Genomic DNA, 15,046 nt, shown 5'->3' on the forward strand with positions numbered 1-15,046 from the left:
AGGGCTCCCCTCCAGCATGTTGTTTCTAAATCGGCAGTTCTCCAAGTGTGGCCCCAACCAGCAGCGTCCACACACATTGCCTGGGAACTTGTTAGAAATTCACATTTGCAAGCCCCACCCCAGAACTACTGAATCAGAAACCCTGGAGGTGCAGCCCAGGAATCTGTGTTTTAACAAACCCAGGGATTCAGATGCCTCTAAAGTGTGAACACCTCTACTCTCCACTGGGAAGCATTCCAGATATGAGGGATCTGATTAATCCTGCCTTTAACTGCCCCATCCAGATGCTTTCTTTCCTTCCTGTGTGTCTGTCTACACAGTAATTTGGCAGTTTTTGTGATTCCTCATATTTTCATGGGCTACTGGTATTTCACATTTTTGAGTTTATTAATTATCTTCCCAAGTTGGAATATAAGAATTTTTAGAAAGCTGCCATGGCTAACAATTTTTTTTTTTTGCATCCCTAACTACCCTTGCACAGCGCCCTGCAGGCAGGAAATTTTTAATAAATATTTATTGATCAATCATCTGGAGCTCAAAGATGAAAATATAGTAAGAGAATGTATTTTTTCACTATAAACTACAAAATTGCAGGACTTAACATTTGCTCTGATGGTATTATTATGTCCTTTAATTCTAGAGATAGCTTGTGTCAGTTCACATTGCATTGAGTTAGGAAATTAACAGTATCTGAGAGAGAGGTTTTAATAAGATCCCATGTGGGAGGAGCAGCCTAGGATAGCAGGGGGAAATGAGTTGAAATCATGACAATGGAGTTCTAGTACTGGTTTTGCTATTAAATTAGTGTATGACCTTTAGCAGCCTCCCTGCCCTCCCTAAGCCACAGTTCTTATTGGAAAGAAAAAGATAATCTTTTATTGCTGTTGTTACTGTATTTTTTTAAGAGTTTGGAAAGACTTATTACTCACATAGTGTGGCTTTCTGGGGGAGCAGGGCTCACAGTCAAGCTTGAACAAAAGTTGGGGCATCTCTCTCTGTTTTATGGAGGTGGAGAAGGGGTGAGGGGAGCAGGGAGAAGTGCAGGGTGAAGGCTCCCTCTCCCATGGGCCAGTGTGTGTGTTGGGAACTTCCCATCTGTACCAAGGGATGAGCACCTGGGCTTTCTTATTGACTTGTCCAGGTGTGGGGCAAAGGATAAAAGGTGAGCAATGGCATGTGAACACTGTCACCTGTCAAATATCAAAAACAGAGCCTGACTCTTTGTTACATGGTTATTACAAGTAGTACTTGAATGGTGGGAACATTCTTATGTGGCCTTTTGGCAAACGTATTATATACTTATATTGGGGAATGTACTTAGGAGTCAGTTCTCAGTTGTATGTTCTATTTTGGTTAAAAAAAAAAAACCTGCCAGTTTTCCAAAGTGATTGTACCTAATTACACCCCCTTCAACATCTTTTATGGTTTAACCCTGGTTGGTTTAGCCATTCTACAGTTGAAGGTCATTTGGTTTGTTTCTAATGTTTGTGACTGCAAGTACATTCAAGTTGAAGGCATTATGTGAACATAACTTTCTACTTCACTTAGGTAAGTACCTAGGTTGTTCTGGTTTTTAACATCAAAATATCCTGAGATTTGAATTATTCATAGCTCTGCAGCTTGAGAAGTTTCTTCCTCTTTTTTTCTACCCAGAACCAAGTGACCCTGAGAGGACTTGTGCCCCACCTAGGCCGATATGTCACTATCGTCCATTTTTATCAACCAATGCACCCAGCATTTCTGGCACAGGTGTTTGTGGACGGAGGGCATCTGTGGCCAGGTGAGCTGCACGGGGCAGGCCCACAGCTGCGTGCCTCTCTCATCCAATGGGTGACAGGAACTCTTCTCTCTTCTCCCCCAGGTGTCTTCCGTGCCTCTTTTTGCCCCCATGAACTTGGCTGCCAAGACCAAGTGATCGCGGAAGATCAGGCTGAGTTTGAAACCTCAACGCCCGAGGTGGCTGTGACTGTGAAGGTTCCAGAAGGGAAGTCCTTAGTGTTGGTACGTTCTCCCTGCCCCTCAGCACGTTCTCCACGTGTTTGCCTTGGTCAGCTGTTCTCTGTATCTATTGGCTCATGATGATAAATCCTCCAAGGAATTGAAATTATGTCTAAAGAAAAATGTTTAACTTTCATAGCTGCCTTAAAGAAAAAAAGCACATGGCAAAATCCAGGGAAATAAGAATAATAAAGAAGTGAACAGGAAGGAGAAACTACACCACAAAAAGCAAGCAGCTGGCTCGCCATCAGCTGCTCCTAACAGGTCATCTGCTGGGGCTCTTTCTGAAACAGTGAACCCTCTCTTGGGCTCAGTGCCAAGCCCCCTCAGTCTATAGCTTCTCTGTGGGTAATGCTAACTGCGCCTGTTGGTTCTCTTCTCTCTTCTGAGGGAATGGCACCCACATCTGTGAATTCAGCCCACCCTGACCTTTCCTGAGCTCCAGGCCCAGTGGGGGGCCTGTATCTCCATAGCCAGAGTTCTCCCAAGTCCTGCAAACTTAGCAGGTCACCTACACATCCCTAGGTGTCCCCTACCCTGTTCATTACCTCGGGTGGGGTCGTGCTCCCCTGATTCCTGTAAAGCCTGTCTGCAAGCCAGGAGGCCGTCCCTGCTCTGTGGCCCTCATCCCTTACTCATGCCTCCTTCTCCCTGTGATGGTGTTGTCTTCCTAGGGACAGGGGCCTGACTTTATTCATTTTGTATCCCCTGCACCTGGAATACTACCTGGCCCATGTGTTTGGCAACTATTTATTGAACTGAATAACATGGGACCAGTAGACTTTCTGTAAGCTGTAAGTTAAGGAGAAGTTGACAAAAATGTTTGAGATTTCCTACAACATTTGTTGCTGGCATAGTCTGATTTACTCGGGTCCAGAGAACTGAACAGAACGGTTAAAGACTGGGGTTCAGGTATTCATGAGAGAGTATCTGATATGATACAAAGATGAGGGGTAAGCTGTGGTATAAGTTTCTGCCATTGGTCCTGCCATTTTGGTTTGCTCACCTTTAAAAATGCCGAACACAGCACTGGGGGTCATCCTAGGCGTGGATCACATGGGGCCCTGGCCATCCTCACAGGCCCCTGCTCACCCCGGAGGTCTGCTGCTCCCATTCAGCACTCAAGGCTGCTACTGCTCTGAGCAGGTGCTCCAAGGGTCTGCCCAGCACCCATTTTTATTTCCTACATTGGAACATGGATGCAGCCTTGAACACTGGCTTAGGGCTGTTCTTGTGATTTGTCTCTCATAAATCCTGTTTCCTTTGGTCTCGGGCCTAACAATAAAGAGCCCTGATCTTAGTGAGTGAAGAAAGTATAACAAGCAGCTGTATGTGTGCCCCTTGCTGGGAATCCGAAGACATGCTGACTGGTTTCCTTTAGGTCCGTGTTCTAGTGATGCCTGCGGAGAATTATGACTACCAAATACATCACAGAAAATCAGTGGACAAGTCACTTGAATTTATCACCAACTGTGGAGGAAACAGTTTTTATATTGAGTAAGTATCACTTTGTGGAAAGGTCCTGGAATGCACGGAGCCCTTCCACATTCCCTACCAGAGCAGAGCCCAGGGAGGGGCTGCCCTTGGGTCTGGCTTCTTCCTTTTGGTGCCCAAGGGAGCAGCAGGGAGTCCTGGGTCCAGGGAGGGACATGTCTTGCTCTGCACACACCGTCCTCCAGCAGACTTCCTCGTGCACATCCGGGCAAGGTTACCATCCTCAACTCTGATTTCAGCAGAGGTTCATCCTCCAAGCTGAGATTCACCAGGCTGCTTAGGAGTTTCTCCTCCTTTTGGCTGCTCCCTGTTGGCCAACTCGGATTCCTAAAATATACTCCGCACGGTGCCCTTCACTGGGAAGCACGTCATCCTTGAATCCCACTCTCCTTTGCCATCTGACTGAGTGTGAGGTGGACCTCCTTGTCCTCCTTCCTTGGGTTGCTGAATGCCAAGAGCCTAGGGCTGCCCTGAGGATTGGCTCCTGCCATTTTCTGCAGACCTACCCCACCCCTTTGTAGGTTTTCTAAGGAACCCAGGAGTCCCAGGGGGCCCTGGCAGGCAGAAGCTTCCTGTATAGAAAATATTAAGAGCGAAGGCTGTGAAGTCAAACGTTCAGGCTTGAATGCCTATTTGGCCGCTCCATAGCTCTGTGGTCTTGGGAGTGTTGCTTAACTTCTAGAAGCCTCAGTTGCCTTGTGAAATGGGGCTTGTGCCTAATTGGTTGGGTGGTTGTGAGCTTAAGTAGGATGTAGGCAAAACTTCTAGCACACAACATTCAATAAGTGTTGGTAATTTGCTTCCTCCTCCTCATTATTACTGGTGTATTATTACACATATAGGTATAACTTTTCTGGTAACCGCTTTGTTGAGATAAAATCCACCTACCATGCACTTCATCCTGTAGATGAAGTTTTACCCTTTCATTCCAGCCACCAGAGTTCCCACCACCAGTCCGGTGACTTATTCTGGAGTAGATGGGTGGGGGAAGGGCGGCTGTCCCCGCTGTGAGCCGTGCAGTGCGGAGTTCTCCCATTCGGTCCCAGAGCCAGAGCCAGAGCCCCTCCCCCGAAACACTGCTTGGAGGAGGAGGTGGGAAGGGGAAGGTTGGGGCTGTTCCTGGGCACACCTCCCAGGACATCGCGATGAGTTGTTTTTATCTCCACAGCCCCCAGACAGCCTCCGGATTCTGTAAGAACTCTGCCAGGTCCCTGGTGGCCCTTTACCACGAGGGTGCACTGCCTTGTGACTGCCACCCCACTGGGGCTACTGACCATCACTGCAGCCCAGAGGGTGGGCAGTGCCTGTGCCGGCCTGGCGTCATTGGGCGGCAGTGTACCCGCTGTCGAGTGGGCTACTATGGATTCCCACACTGCAAGCGTAAGTGCATGTTTGGGTCATCCAAGGCTGTCTGTGGCCTTGGGGTGCAGGGTGCTCATCTAGACAGGGCCCCTCAAACTTCACTGTGCCAGAGACTCATCTGGGGATCTTGTGAAAATGCACCTTCTGAGACAGAAGGCCAGGCCGGGGCCTGAGAGTGCCTTTCTTTTGACCACTCAGGTGATGCCCATGTCATTAGTCCGTGGTCCACACTCTGAGTAGCTAGGTTCTAGAAGATTAAGTATTTGTTTCCTTTTCTATGTGACCTATGTACTTGCCAGAGCAGGTGAGTGTAAATAGCCTTGGGCATCAACATTGGACAGTGCCATCCTCTTCTCCTGGAAGCCCCTTCAGTTTGTGCAGCCCAACCAAAACTCAGTGGACAGAGGAGGAGAGCCAGTCCCAGGGGTGCATTCCCCACCAAACAAGAAGCCAGTGGACCTTTATCTAAAAACTGTCCTGTGGCCTAAGAGAAAAGGTCAGCCTGGGCCATGTGGTGGCAGTGAGAGTGCAGGTATGGTGCCGTCCCCACATGGACGCCAGCCTTGCCTAGTGAGGACCCTGCTGCGTGGAGCCCCGACCGTGGGCTCAGTGCTTGGGGCTGATGTGCAGCTACTTTGGAGAGCCTGTGCAGGGCAGAGCCCTCACATCAGAATGCATGTGGCTGCAGCATGGTGCCTTCCTTTGAGTATCTGTCTTGCTGCCTGTAGGTCCAGTGGCTCCTCATTCAGGGTTCACATGCTGCATCCACCATGAGCCTGTGATACCACTGGTCTTGGCACCAAGAAAGGGGCCTTTGAGATTAGTAGTGCCATGGCGAAGGAAAAGCAAGACATTTCTCCCAGACACCCTGGAAGCTTCTGGAAGTCCTGGTAGTTAGTACAGTCCTGTTGGAGGCCAGGCGGCATCTAACCTTATGCTGTCTCTTTATCCCCTGGCCAGCGTGCAACTGTGGCCGGCGCCTCTGTGAGGAGATGACAGGGCAGTGCCTCTGCCCTCCCCGCACGGTCAGGCCCCAGTGTGAGGTGTGTGAGGCCCATTCCTTCAGCTTCCACCCACTGGCCGGCTGCGAAGGCTGCAACTGTTCCAGGAGGGGCACCGTTGGGGCTGCTGCCCCAGAATGCAACAGGGATCACGGGCGGTGCAGGTGAGCTCAGGTGGATTGACCAGGCAGGCAGGCCCCTTAAGGGAAGGGAAAAAGCCCCTCACCCACACCGCTCATCACCATTTTCCACTCCTCGCGGGTCCAAGCACTGCCTGTATCACCTCAGGGTGAGCTCCCCACCCAGAATGGGAGATGGTGTGTGGAGTAAGTAGGTCCCAGCTGCCTCGCCCACCAGCCCCAGCTCATTCTCAGTGTGTGCCGTGATGTGTGCATAATTACCAGTTTCTTCTACCGTGCCACCTGTGGGGAGCACCTATCTATTTGTATTTAGGTTTGGGCTCCAAAACCTTCCTTCCAGGGTCAGATGGCAGTTTTGTTAAGGATAGTGCAGGAGGAAATCTGAAATCCTCAGGCCTGCAGCCCTGATTCCGCCGGGCAAGCAGAAGGGGCCTCCACCACGGGGCTTGTTTGGGAGTGGGGAAGGAGGCAGGTGCATGCCTGGGAGCCTGACCAGAGAGGGGCTGCCCTCAGGGGACCACTCAGCGGTCTGATGCACAGATGTAGGAGCTGAGTGGCAAACCTTGGCTCAGAAAGATGTGGGTTGGGCTCTGCATTGGAAACTAGAGGCTGCTGTCACATGACTCCAGGTGATCAGCTCGTCACAGCAGGACTGGGGAAAGGCTGCAGGGGATGAAGGACAGGGTCCAGTTTCCTAGAAGGAGAGGGTGGAAAGAATTAGGTAGGGTTATGTGGCAGGAAAGCTGAACCAGAGCATCTACAGGTCAGGCTGGTATACATGGCACCACGCAGCAGGAAGTGTAAGGTTCACCACCCCCGCTACACTCCCCCACAGCGCCCAGGCACATGGATGTCCGGGATCTGCGCATGTGATCTGGGGTGAGAGCTGGGAGGGCTGTTACTGCTGGTGACTGGCATCCACCACACCAGCTCCAGGGCAGCTGTGCCCATTTCCTTTGGCTGCTGTAACCAACTGCTGTAACCAACAAACTGGTGGCTCAAAACAACAGAAATGTATTCCCTAACAGTTCTAAAGGCTAAACATCTGAAGTCAAGGTGTCGATAGCTCCCTGCTCTTTCTACAGACTCTGAGAGAAAATCTGTTCTGTGCCTTTCTCTTGCCTCCTACTGTTGCCTGCAGTCCTTGGAGCTGCTTGGCTCTTAGACCCATGGCCCCACCTCTGCCCCCATCACCATGTGGACTCTCCTTGTGCGTCTCTGTCCTCACACAGCCTTCTCCTCTCTGTGTGTGTCTGGTCCCTTCTTTTCTCACAAGAACATCAGTCATATTGGATTTGAGCCTCCCTTATTCCAGTGGGACCTCATCTTCACTGATTGTATCTGCAAACACCCTATTTCCAAATAGGGTCACATTCTCCAGCACTGGGGATTAGCACTTGAACTCTTTGCGGGCAATCTCAAGTCTGTAGAAGTTTGCTTTTCCCAGGAAGGAGCCTCCACCACACCTTTCCTTGTTGCCAGGGCCTTTGTACTATTGGGAAGGAAGCTGAGTGGAAACGAGTCATGAAACATTCAAGTCTTGAAAACCACAGGTGTGAGTCCTCCATGAGTCAACCAGTTGCTCATCCTTCACCAACTATATGCCTCAACTCAATGGGATTTGCACAAAGAGCTTTGAGGAGATATCCAGAGAGTTTTCATCATACTTAGTTAACATATATTAGGTTCTGTTCCTCTAGTGCTTAGGCTGGTCTCTGGAAGGAAGTCGCCGACTTAGTTCATGACAAAGAGCTCTGTATCGCGTGCGCCCACTGCCTGTGACCGTGTCTGACTGACTTCCGGTCAGTCACTGAGCTTGAGGAGAATGGCACTCAGTGCACAGAGCCTCCCAGGGCCTGCGGGGATGCTAGACAACAAGGCCTGCACTGTGACCGGGAGATCCTGGGGAAGGACAAGGCGGAGCTAAAAGGACCAGCTTGTGTCAACCAGGACCCGAAGGACAGGACAGAGAAAGACACGTTGTATGTGATCCTGTGACTTCATTACTGATCTGGATTTTCTCATCCAGAGGAAATTGCCTCCACTGGCTTGTTCAAGCCCTCAGTCTAGGAGCAGGATCAGTGCCAGAACCTTGCAGATTTGGCCTGCCACGTGGCCACACTGCTTCACTTCAGCCGGGCTGTTTGGCACTCCTGTCACCTCACCATCCTCTTCATTTCACGTGGCTGTCTTTTTGTCTTCTGTTCTTCCCTCAGTAGCATCATTTTTCCTTCCCAAGTTAACAGCCCTACTATGCTTTCTGTCTTGTTCTTTTCTACCTCTTCTTCTTCCCTCAAATGGCAAATATCTTACTATCATTTTCCTTGATTCCCTTCCCACTGACTTCTCCCTTTTTATGTCCCCATAGGTGCCAATCTCCCTTTGTTGAAAAACAAAGCCTGTTTCTTGACATAAACTGATAATCACCAACATCTGACACCATAGCTCCAGAGTATTTGTTTAAAAATGTGTGGCTCCAAATGGAAACATCAGCAAGGATGAGGAGGATGGAATGTTTCTCTCCAGAAGCGAAGAGAACAGCGCCGACACGGTCTGCCATCTCGGTTTTGAGAAGATGGCCATAGGAGAGTTAGAGCAACAATCCAAAGATAGCCGACCTAGTCTGTGATGCCAAAACACTCCAGCAGTTCCTCAGCCTAAAACACACACAAATCCTCACAGGTCCCGAGTACATCTACAAGACCAAAGGAACTGGCCTCTCTGCAAAGGAAATCCAGGGTGTTGTAAAAAGGGAAACAACTGAATTAGGAATAATTGTTTTCATTTTAATATATTTGAGGAACAAATCAAAGGTAATAATTCAGCTTTTTTAGGTGGAATTGGTTTGCAAGAATCCTTCAGAGGAAAGAATAGTAAATAAGCAGGGTAAGCAGAGGGGGCTTCTTAGCATTTAAAATCCTTTGCTCACTCAAGGGGTACTGCAGCAGGAATCTGGATAGGAAAAAGGCTGAGGTAATAAGGTTCCACTTGAACAGCAGGATGAGGAATATGCGTCACCTTGGGAAAAAGAGAATGGTTATTACGAACTGGAAGTCTTGGCAGAAGACAGAGCCCAGGATCATGTAGGGGCCCCAGCCACAGGTGGGTTGAGATACTTAGAGCCCTAAATACTGAAAATATTATAGTGTCCCCATATCTAATTAAAAATAAACTTACTAAGCTGCAGATAAGTGCAGGGAGTCCAACAGAGCTCTGTTTTTCATAATGACTATTTCAGATTTTCTTTTGAAAGCAGAACATCCAAGAAAAAAGTTTGGGGATCAATGAGAGGAGGTCAGAGTGAGGGCACACCTCAAGGTGAAGATGTGGACATGGGGCAGGAAAAACCAGATGTGGAGCATCTGAGGAGGCAAAAGCACCAAGGAGAGGGAGAGGTAGAGGCAGTTTGGGGGCAGGAGGAGAAGCAGGAGAACTCGCCACCTGAGAAATAGCGGAGAGATTTCAAAGGGAGCAGCTGGTCCACCGGGTAACTTGCTGCAAACAGAACCTCCTACCATGTTTCTCGGGGCTGCTGCCACAGAAGAGGGGAACCAAGAATGCATTAAACATTGTAAAAGTCAGCTAAGCCACCATCTATGGTAGGGAAAGAGATTTGCCATAGTATTTTAAGTACAAATTCTAAGGAGTGTTTCATAAACTTTCACCAGCCAATGACAATTTAATAGACTGGAAAATTCCTAACTCAGGACCAAGGCCTTGTTGCCCAGTTTTGCCCAAACCCAGAAGAACATCAACAGGAATGAATCTCATTGACCTGTGTCACGCCTAAACCAGGGTGTGGAATTGTTTATCTTGCCATTACCAGAGAGATTATCATTATCTAATGGAATGACACAGCTCTCCATGATCAAAGTGAATTTGACATGAAAGCGCCCTTGGCAGATAATATAGGAAAAACTTTCAGTGTATTACAACTGTAAATTGCACACATTGCCCATTGTAATTCCAGTGTTGATGCTGAAAAAGCTTTTGATTGTCTAATGGATTATTATTAGAAAATATTAGAGGAAAGAGTGCAGAAAATTTCCTAATGAAAGTGAAAGAAAAGAAGGTTTAGAGGAACCTAAGGTTCATATAAAAGAAATAATCAAACAGACCTAGAACTTGGAATAAAAAGAAGAACATATCCTCTCTCAATTGTACAGCAGACTCTCTTGCAGTTCTATAAATGATCACAAATCACAAAACTTAAAAACTGGAATTTTCAAGTTCTATTTGACTATTTAGAGGTGTTATAGTTTATACTAAAATCAAACTGTTTTATTAATCTATTTTAAAGTAAACCACAAAATAATTTTAGCAACCCACAATATTCAATGTTTACTTAATTAAAACTGGTTTGTAATTTTAGAGGCAATTGGGAATAAATTAAGTTGGAGCCATAAAACTGAGTTTTTGACTCAGCCTTTGTCATGAATGAACTAGGAGGCTTTGGACAAGTCACCCCTTCACAGGTCTCAGTTTCCGAATCTATAAAATGAACTTTGGTAAAATCATCTCTAACTTCCCATCCAAATTTAAGATTCTAATTCTATTTCTTCAATCTCTGATTGTATCATAGAAAATGCTGCAAAATCATATTGTGTAAATGCCAAAAAGTCCATTAATTTAGCCAACTCTCTCTAGATTGAGATCATAAAGATGCTTATATTGATCAAAATTTCACTTGCTTGCTATAGAACACTAATTTAATCAGACATAAAAGCAATGAGAAAGTACCTCTGCATCTGTTTTTAATAATGGGAAATTATGCCATCAGATTCTTTGAACAAAAGAGCTGGGATATCCTCAGAAGATTTTATAAATCAGAGACAGATACAAGGAAGATGGGAATCACTGTTTTAAAAAGCTTTCACAATGTTGACTATTTTCAAGCTATTTTAAGATAAGAAAGGAGATGGCAGTCCCCCTGGGTGCCCACTGAAGCCACAAGTGCAAACGTGCTTTTTCAGAAGAGCTGTAATGAAAGAAAGCCTTTTGGGGAGCCCTCTATCCCAGCCAGTCCTCACAGATTTACTAAATGTTTGTGTTAGGTGGAGAAACAGATACCAGAAAAGGTCACAGACTTGGCATCCTTGGAACAGAAGTGCTTCCAGCTAGGCATAAATCCACGAGCAACTTGGAGAAGCAATTCCTCTGGTGCTCCTCATCATTGATAGGAATAGTAAATTCCACGCAGCGTGTGTGTTCTGGGACATAGAGGTGAGCGAGGCAGATGGGGCTCCTGCCACACGGATGGACTCAAAGTTCCTACCGACATCCATGTCTCCTTCTGTAACGCCGTTGTCTTTACTTCTCTGTACGATGTTTCTCTGGCTATTTCACTGGTTCCGCCTCCTTCCCAAGACTGGGAGGGGGGGTGGCGTGAGTCGCGCGAGGTTGCGTCCTGCTTCTACCGCTCACTACCTGCGTGACCTCAGCACGTTACTTCTCCTGTCTATGCCTCTATTTCTTCATCTGTGAAATAGAGATTCTCCAGGCACCTACCTCATAAAGTTCTAAAGAGGATAAAATATCCTGTGCAAAAATCTTTAGAACAGCCCCTGACACGCACTGGCACCCAGTGAGTATTAGCTGCTATTGTGATGTGCCTAGTGTTTGCCTGTCTGCTTTCATTCTTCTATACTTCGCCCCCTGCCACTCCACCCATTCTCCTGACCTCAGCCTACCCCCCAATTCCAGGGTGATTCCCAGATCCAGAGCTCCAGTTCTCATTCTTGTGGTTATCCCACAGCTAGCTTATCCCACCTTCATTGCAAATCGACTGGACTTGGGTCCTCTTATTGGCTCTATTTAGGGGGCCTTGGGCGGGTCCCCTAAACTCATTGAGCTCTTGTTCCCTCACATATATAATGAAGTGCTAGATTAGAGGATCTTTAAGGGCCCTTGCAATTCCAAGATTCTGCAACTCAGAGATCTGTGTCTGAAACCCATGCTATTGTCTGGCCTTTCAAGTCATTTCTCTGAAATTAAAAAAAAAAATTCTACTTTCTGGTGACAATCTCCTCCCAGTCCCAAAGTTTAGAATCCCCATGTCGTCTTGGAATCCACCCCTTTTCTCCACAGTCAATCAATTGTCAACTTCCAGCCAGGTATGCATTATCTCCCTTCCTTTGTGTGGCTCTCTGCTACCTGCTGCCAGCCTGGTTTAGTCCTTTCTCCACTTCATATTGAATGATGTTGATTATTTCCTAATTGACCCTCCTTTTCCTGTTTACTCATTATTCATTAATTCTTTTTGACCCCTTAATTGAAGAGGAATATTCTAAGCATACATTTATATTGGGATCTAAGAACCTATTTTCCCTGCAATTTTGTCACTAATACTTAGAACTACTAGTCTACAAAACTTGAGACAATGTTAATAAGCACATATATGGTTATGATTTTATCTTTTTGTTATTTTTTATCAACTGTGATGATACATTAACCTCAGTTCCTGTGATTTTTTTTTGCCTTAAATTCTATTTTGTCCAATATCAGTATGTTTTATTACTCAGAATGTATCTAGCCTACTCCAGTTTGGGCCCTGTGCCTCATGCAGAAGGCACACATGCCTACTAATATGAGTAATCCAGTAGGGGAACTATCCTAACCGGTGATGACAGTATGGCATGGTGAGCGCCATGGGCACAGGCTGCTATGGGCATGTGGCTCTTCCTGGCACCACTTCCATCGTCCCTCTTTGTACAAGGACCTTCCTCAACTCCCCATTGTCTGAAAAGATAAAAACCAGTTTGGTAATCTGGCCTCCACCTACCCTAACTTAAGCTTTGTTATTTTTTATTTTTTGATTTTCTTCTCTGGCTTGGTTTTCCCACTTTCTCTCAATACTTTTTGCCCATATTCAATTCTCCAGTTATCAGTCCTCCTTCCTTCTCTACTGTGACCCCCAAATTATGCATATCCTTCAAGGCGTATGTGTTAAAAGTACAAAGCCAAAGAAAGCATGAAGCCTTCTATGGGTCCACAGCAATATTCTCGTCACCTCATTGCCTAAAGCTAGTTTAATGCTCAGCAGTCCCGTCTCACATGATTTCCCAGCTTTCTGCATCTCTGTGTCCTGTATCCTCAGTGAAAATGTGCCGAAGTCAAGGCTGATTCTAGTTTGTGCCCTCCCCCCCATGTCCCCTATCATAGGGATGTGTGTACAGAAGGCACTGAATAATTGCTAAATGTATAAATGAAAGAATAAGGTAAATGTTGGATTCTTGATTAAAATTGGAGTTGATGAGAGTGTAATATTAAGGGACCCACAGTATTTAATAATTGCAGGATAACGTTCATGCTAACACCTGATTTCTGACTTTCTGTAAGACATGGCGAGCACCCACGCATGGGCAGGTATTATTACAGACCATCTGGCTGTGAGCCCATTGCCTTGGAGATGACTTCACTTGACCTGCATCCCCAGCGCTGCCATTCTGCAGCTCCAGGCAGCATCTCGCCCTTGCAGGGAGGGCTATTCCTGGGTAGCAGAGCGTCCCCCTGGAGAAGTGTGCCAAGGTCAGACTGACTTTTGGTATTTTTTTTAAAGATGTTCAGCCAGACTTTAAAAAGAAAGGTTCCATTTTATTCCCTGTTGTCATGGCACCACCAAAAACTCCTTTGGTTGCTTGTTTTTGCACAGTATCCATGTGCTCAGTGCTTTAAGCACTGCGTTACTCAGGAATCCAGACACGATAGTCTCCATGTTGTGGTTGATCCTTGCCTATCAGTCCCGCCTGGCGTCCTCAGGCATCAGCTCACAGGCCACTGCCCTAACCACTCTGCTCAGCTTTTTGCTTTTTCTCACCCATTCTGTGCCCAGTTGCTACCTCTATGCTGGGTGAGGCTCAGAAACGTGTCCTGCCACTGCCACTCACTACCTGGGTGACTTCAGCTCCATCCTTTGTCCTCTCTGTGCTGGTTTCTTCATCTGTAAAATAGAGATGCTAGAGGTACCTGTTCTTCACGGCCAAGTGGGATGAGCAGAGCCCACCCAGACTAAGTGGGGTCATCTCTGAAGTTCCTCTGCTGATCTGTTTCTTTCTGATGATTTTGTTGGGGAGGGGTGTTCTGTACTCTGCTTTCCCATCTCTAGATCTCTGGAGTTGTTGGTCACCACACTCACTGCTCCCTCCACACATAACAAATCATATGGGAACAGTCATTCATGTGCTGGGCTGTCTGACTGCATTTAGTCTGAGTTCCCAGGAGGAATCATGTACTCTTATTACCCTGGGCCTAGCAGCCCTCTGATAATGAATGCAAAAGTGGGTGTATTAGAGAATGAGAATGTGACCTGTGAGTGGGGTTAAGTACTTTTCTGGGAAGATGACCCCTGGTTTATCCAGCTCCCCAGAAGGGTCTCTGACTCCCTCCCGGAGTATACAGTCCACTGCACTGGTGTCCCTCCAAGGAGAGCGTTCACACTGGCCACCCACATTGCTGTAGGTGTGATTTGCAGGACACTTCCTTCCTCACTAAACAATTTCTGCAGCTCTCAGGTAGTGGGGAAGAGGGAGGGGAAGAACAGAAGTGACATTTGACCCGCCAGCAGCCTTTCAGGTAAAGCTGATCTTGTCTTCTTAGGTTGTAGTGAGTGGGGCTAAGGGGCTCCCATCAGCTCCCCTAGTCAATGCCGTAATACGAATAAAAATAGCAAATAGTTATATGTGTGCACGGCACTATTCTAAGGGTTTTGGATATTTTATTTAATTTTTGCAATAATCCTACAAAGTGAATATTATGATTTCCTTTTTTAAAGATGAGGAAACTCAGTTGTAAAGAGAATAATTTGGTCAAAGTTCTACGTCCAGTGATTAGCAGAGTTGGAGATTTGTATCAAAGCTGGCAGGTCTTGAGCTTGTGCTCACAATCAAGCACAAAATTCTTTACTCAGTTACAAGCAGATATTTGCCAAAGGTGAACCTACTGGGATATAAACTTCTGTTTATCTTTTTTGGAATGGTCCCTTGGGTAAGATATTTTAATAGGTATTAAGAGATAGGGGATAATTTACATTTGGTAGCAAGTTAATGATAAATT

At 46.6% G+C, this 15,046-nt stretch overlaps 1 protein-coding gene across 7 annotated transcripts in view; it reads left to right on the forward strand.

The window, feature by feature from the left end:
• The window catches only part of LAMA3 (laminin subunit alpha 3), a 242,243-nt gene that overhangs the window by 137,054 nt on the left and 90,143 nt on the right, over positions 1 to 15,046 (forward strand). For all 7 annotated transcript variants that reach the window (XM_057504103.1, XM_057504102.1, XM_057504098.1 and 4 more), the window contains 5 exons: positions 1,654 to 1,780; positions 1,862 to 2,001; positions 3,380 to 3,495; positions 4,661 to 4,872; positions 5,815 to 6,019. In XM_057504103.1, coding sequence (XP_057360086.1) covers positions 1,654 to 1,780; positions 1,862 to 2,001; positions 3,380 to 3,495; positions 4,661 to 4,872; positions 5,815 to 6,019 — 800 coding nt within the window. The remainder of the gene's footprint in view (positions 1 to 1,653; positions 1,781 to 1,861; positions 2,002 to 3,379; positions 3,496 to 4,660; positions 4,873 to 5,814; positions 6,020 to 15,046) is intronic.

Source organism: Manis pentadactyla, chromosome 6, assembly GCF_030020395.1.
Source record: "Manis pentadactyla isolate mManPen7 chromosome 6, mManPen7.hap1, whole genome shotgun sequence".
NCBI classification, from domain to species: Eukaryota; Metazoa; Chordata; class Mammalia; order Pholidota; family Manidae; genus Manis; species Manis pentadactyla.